Source organism: Carlito syrichta, unplaced genomic scaffold, assembly GCF_000164805.1.
Source record: "Carlito syrichta isolate Samal-C Ts95f unplaced genomic scaffold, Tarsius_syrichta-2.0.1 Scaffold86295, whole genome shotgun sequence".
NCBI classification, from domain to species: Eukaryota; Metazoa; Chordata; class Mammalia; order Primates; family Tarsiidae; genus Carlito; species Carlito syrichta.
The window spans coordinates 259,616-264,337 of NW_007030391.1; the positions used below are offsets into that span (position 1 = coordinate 259,616).

General features: G+C 54.7%; 2 protein-coding genes across 2 annotated transcripts in view; both read right to left on the reverse strand.

Moving 5' to 3' along the window:
• LTBP4 (latent transforming growth factor beta binding protein 4) overlaps nucleotides 1-1,164 on the reverse strand; it is a 30,740-nt gene extending 29,576 nt beyond the window's left edge. Inside the window, exon 1 of the mRNA XM_021711894.1 lies at nucleotides 1,149-1,164. Coding sequence (XP_021567569.1) covers nucleotides 1,149-1,164 — 16 coding nt within the window. The remainder of the gene's footprint in view (nucleotides 1-1,148) is intronic.
• Nucleotides 1,165-2,301: 1,137 nt separating this feature from the next.
• The window catches only part of SHKBP1 (SH3KBP1 binding protein 1), a 13,524-nt gene continuing 11,103 nt past the window's right edge, over nucleotides 2,302-4,722 (reverse strand). The window contains exons 13-15 of the mRNA XM_008057270.2: nucleotides 3,853-4,031; nucleotides 2,831-2,945; nucleotides 2,302-2,714 (exon numbers count right to left, since the gene is read on the reverse strand). Coding sequence (XP_008055461.1) covers nucleotides 2,483-2,714; nucleotides 2,831-2,945; nucleotides 3,853-4,031 — 526 coding nt within the window. The 3' untranslated portion in view covers nucleotides 2,302-2,482. The remainder of the gene's footprint in view (nucleotides 2,715-2,830; nucleotides 2,946-3,852; nucleotides 4,032-4,722) is intronic.

Sequence of the window (4,722 nt, forward strand, 5' to 3'; positions counted from 1 at the left end):
GCGGATTCACACGCCACAGTCACACCGTTACTGCCACCCACAGCCACCCGCACAGACACCTAGGAATCTGGGCCCACCACCGTCCAGGGATACACAGCCCCTGAATACACCGTCCAGGGATACACCGGATACACCGTCCAGGGATACACAGGCACGACGGCACTCTCACCGCATCCACGGCCGTTCGCGGGCTGCCCGTGAGATGACGGAGGGGCCTCTTCGGCCCCCTGAATGTGCTCTGTGCATTCCTGCCTTTGTGTGACCCCCCAAGTCCCTCTCACATGACCCTGTGGGACAGCGTGCCCCTGCCCGTTTCCCCCCTCCGCACCTCCTACCCTGTGGCTGGAGCGTTTGCGGGGGGCGCTGCCGAAATCTCTCCCTTCTGTCTGGGATCCAGGGCATCTTCAAGGCTCGTTGCTAGGCAACAGCCTTTGGCTCACCACGGCAACTTCCGGCGCTGACTTCCCCTCCCCCCCGAATTTGAAGTCTAGCTAGCTCGCAGTCCGTCCCTGTCAGTGTCACTGTCTCCCAGGGTCGTGTCTGTGTCATCCCTTGGATCCTAATCCGATCTCAACCCTTCAGAATCTCAGAGTTCTAGATTCCCGGCATTCCAGAAGCTCCCTACTTCCCGCCCCTACTCTTACTCACGGTATTTTCCCTTGTATTTAAAAAACAAAAAAAAAAGCCTAGCTCTTCACTGTTCTAGATTTGCTAACATTCCAGATATCTCTTTCTTCCCATCCTCCTCCCTCCCCACCTCTCTCATTTCTAGAATTACCAGCATTCTAGAAGCACGAGTGTTCTGGATTTCCTGGCTTGGGGGAAAAAATAACCTCAGTATTCTAGATCTGTTAGCATTACAAAACACCATCCATCCTATTCGGGGTTTCCTGACACTCCAGCCCCTCCCCTCACATTTTATAATTCCTAATATTCAAACATTTCCCAGTATTCTAATATTCTGGTATGTAAACAAATGTCCAGAGTTGGAGATTCACAGCTACTCTAGAACTGCCAGCTTTCAGAATCACTCATGTTTTAAGCCTCCCATTTGTGTTTCTAGATTCTCTGACCCTCCAGAACCCTCCACCATTATGGATTTCTTGGAATGCAGCAAACCTCTAGTGCTCTCTGGAAGGGCTGACAGCCCAGAATATCTCCCATTCTCTAGATTTCCTAGTAATCCAGATACCTTTCTGTGTCTAGAATTCTCAACATTCCAGATATCCTGGCATGCAAAGTATTCCTACTGGTGGAGATTCACAGGTATGAATCCCCTTAATACTCGCTTATTCTAGAATCAGTGACTTTCCAGGTTGTTTTGTCAGAAACTTTAGTCTGGGTTCTCTGATATGCAGGGGAGAGCCCTAATATTGTCAATTCACTGGCACTCCAGAATATTCCTGTGTTCTAGATTCTCTTACATTCTAGACCCTTCTCCACTATGTTCCAGAAACTACGGAATTCTGGAATTAGCATATGTTAATATCCTTTACTCCTAGTTACTGGGTCAAGGGAAAGATGCAGAAAACCTCCCTGAGGAAGTGTCATAGAACAGGCGGTATCTGGGGGGAAAATCACAAGGATGTCAGGCTGGGGTGAGCTGAGACTGCCCCATCTACCCTCTCAGGTTTAGGCAGGAAAGTAAGGGAGTGCACAACCAGGGATGCTGGGTCAGGGGTGTGCAGTGGTGAAGACTGGGTAAAAATGTTAAGAATGCAGCAAGCAGTTAGCTGCCGTCTGTTTCTCCTACTTGGAGCCATTCACCCCTGCTAGGGATAACAGACCCCTGCTTCTCTTTTTAGGACTGCTCTTCCACTCTGTACACATGGGGCTGACCTCACCTCCTGGCTTGCGAGGGCACAAGACCCAGGCTGGAACAATGGCAGTCCTTCATCACACTGGCCATCGTAACTGGTTCAGGAATGGCCATCTGACTCAGTTCAAGCCAATGAGAATCAGTCCTGTGATTTTTTTTTTTTTTTTTTTACTGCTGCTGGAGAGAAAAATGTTGCTAAGGAGCTGCCTGGAGTCATCTGGCAACAGAGAGGGGAAAACCTGACTGAGAATGAAGCATTCCAGAGAAATGCAAAGTGGAGAGATGGAAAGATGTTCTGGATTTTTGAACCCCTGGATCCAGCCATGCCTGAAGCCAGAGTTTAAGCCAATATATTTTCTTCTTTGCTACATCAAGAGAGGCAGATGTTCCAGAATTTACAACAAAGAAACTGGTTGGCTCTCACATCTCCCCTACCCCTTCCCCAGGGATTCCCAAAACCTGCTGAGAATTCAAACAAGGTGTTGGCAGTGAGGACTTTATTGGGGAGGGTTACTTTGGCTTCCAGAAAAAAGGGAAGGTGGGAACCTAGTAACAGTGACCACACTAAGGAGGCCCTGGCCCTGAACCCAGGACTCCAACAGGAAACGGGGACACCTGAGTCCTCCAGGACCAAGGTATTCTAAGGCACCATGGCAGCTGTGTTCAAAAGGAAGTTTCATTGAGCTTCATCTTGGGAGGTGTGAGGGGAGCACCGGGACCCGTGGAGGGCCGAGGGGCTGGTGTTGGTGGCCGTCGGGGCTCCGGCCCACTCCGCACCAGTTCCTGGCAGCGTTCCACGAAGCTGCCTCCTCCACTGCGCCGGGCCTCAGCCTGCGGCGGGCTAGGGCTCCCATGGCAGCCAGACAGGGAGGCGTTGCTGGAGGCTGAATGGAGACTGGGAGGGCGGGAAGGTCAGTGCAGGCCATCACAGGGTGGCTGGGCCACCCTGCCCCCAAGGCCAATATGCTGTCCCCTCCCCCCATCACACAGGAGAAGCAGAGGGGCGGCTACCTGGTGAGAGAGGTGCGGGGGGAGGGGCTGGGGAGAGAGCCCCTCCAGGGGGCCGGTGGGGCCAGCTCACACTGCTCCAGCTGTTCCATCAGCTCTTCCTCTGTCAGGCCACCTGCTGGGGGGCAAGGAAGCAGGGTCAGGGGGCACGGGACAGGAGTCACAGCACAAGCATCAAGAGTTGGGACGGGAGAAAGTTTGCAGAGATCAATGCATGGGGTGTCAGGGGCTGAGAGAAGGGTTGAAAGATGAGGGCTGCTGGGCTCTGTGGCTCAGCCTGTCATCCCGCGCCTTTGGGAGGCTGAGATGAGTGGATTGCCTGAGCCCGCGGGTTCGAGACCCGCCTGGGCAGCGAGACCTCATCTCTACAATCAATCAAAAAATCAGCCGGGCATGGTAGCGTATGCCTGTAATTCCGGCTACTCGGAAGGATCGCCGGAGCCCAGGAGCCCAGCAGGTCGAGGCTGCGGTGGCCAGGAGCGACCACTGCACTCCAGTCTAGGCAACTGAGACTCCGACTCAAAAAAAAACAAAACAAAAGAAAGAAAGATGAGGGCAAGGAGGGATGGCGGGGCAGAGAAAGGGGTCAAAGGAGGTCAAAGGGGTCAGGCGCAGTGGCATACACCTGTAGCCCCAGCACTTCGGGAGGCCAAGGTGGGAGGATCACCTGAGCACAGGAGTTCAAGACCAGTCTGGGCAACATAGCGAGACCTCGTCTCTACAGAAAATTTTTAAATTAGCTGGGTGTGCTGGCACACTCCTGTAGTCCCATCTACTCAGGAGGCTTAGGCGGGAGGATCATCTGAGCCCAAGAGGTTCAGGCGGTGGTGAGCTGGGATTATGCCACCTGTACTCCAACCTGGGCAACAGAGTGAGATCCCAACCAAAAAAAAAAAAAAAAAAAAAAGGGAGAGGGAGGGTCAGAGGGAAAGGGCTTGGGAAGAGATCATGATGAAGTTGGCTGTGGAGTGATTCAGGGTGAGTCTACGGGGCTAGGGACGGGACTGAGGTGAGGCAGGGAATACCAGGGGCCTGGCCGAGGCCGTCCATGGCAGTGGTCAGGTCCCACATGGCTAGGCTGCCGTTGGCCTGGCCGGTGAGCAGGTAGCGCCGGGGCCGAGAGCCGAGCCACCGGGAGCCCTCACATTCCAGCACCGTGAAGGCCGTCGTGGGGGAGCCATCCACCGAGCGCACGGAGCACACCCTGAAGGGTGCAAGGAAGAAGGGTCACCCTCTCCCTCACCCTCTCCGGGTACAGTCCCCAACACTGTGGCTTCCGTTCCTGCCCCTCCAAGGGCCACCCCCAATCCTTAGCATCTCCTTACTGCTTTTCTCTTGAGTTCCAGTCCCAGGGATCTAGCAGCCTCCTGGCCATCCCAGGCCCCACACCCCCACCATGGGTCCCCAACCGGCCCAGGGATCCTCTCCACATTTGCTGCTCTACCCTATTCCCATCGCAGGGAAGGCTGAGGCTCGTCCTGCGTGCTCCCCAGCTCCTGTCAGCCTCATGAGCATCTCACCATGCGCCCTCTGTGCGCCCCCCAGACACCTGTTCCAGCCTCTGCCCTGGGCCCCCAGCCTTCCAGCTGACCTTCTGTTCATCCCCTGCACAGCGGCCCTGTCCACACACACAGCCCCATCCTCACCTCTGGTTCTGGGCTCTAGCCGGAGAGCCCACATGCACTTCCTGTGTTACCCTATCTGGCCCTTCCCAGCCTTGACACATACTGTTCCCTCAGCCGGGTACACCTTTTCCTTCCCTTATTTCTTCTCCTTCCTTGTTCCCCAGGTCTCTGTTCAGAGTCCCTCAAGAAAACCTTCAAGATAGGTCAGGCTCCGTGGCTCAGCCTGTAATCCCGCGCCTTTGGGAGGCTGAGGTGAGTGGATTGCCTGAG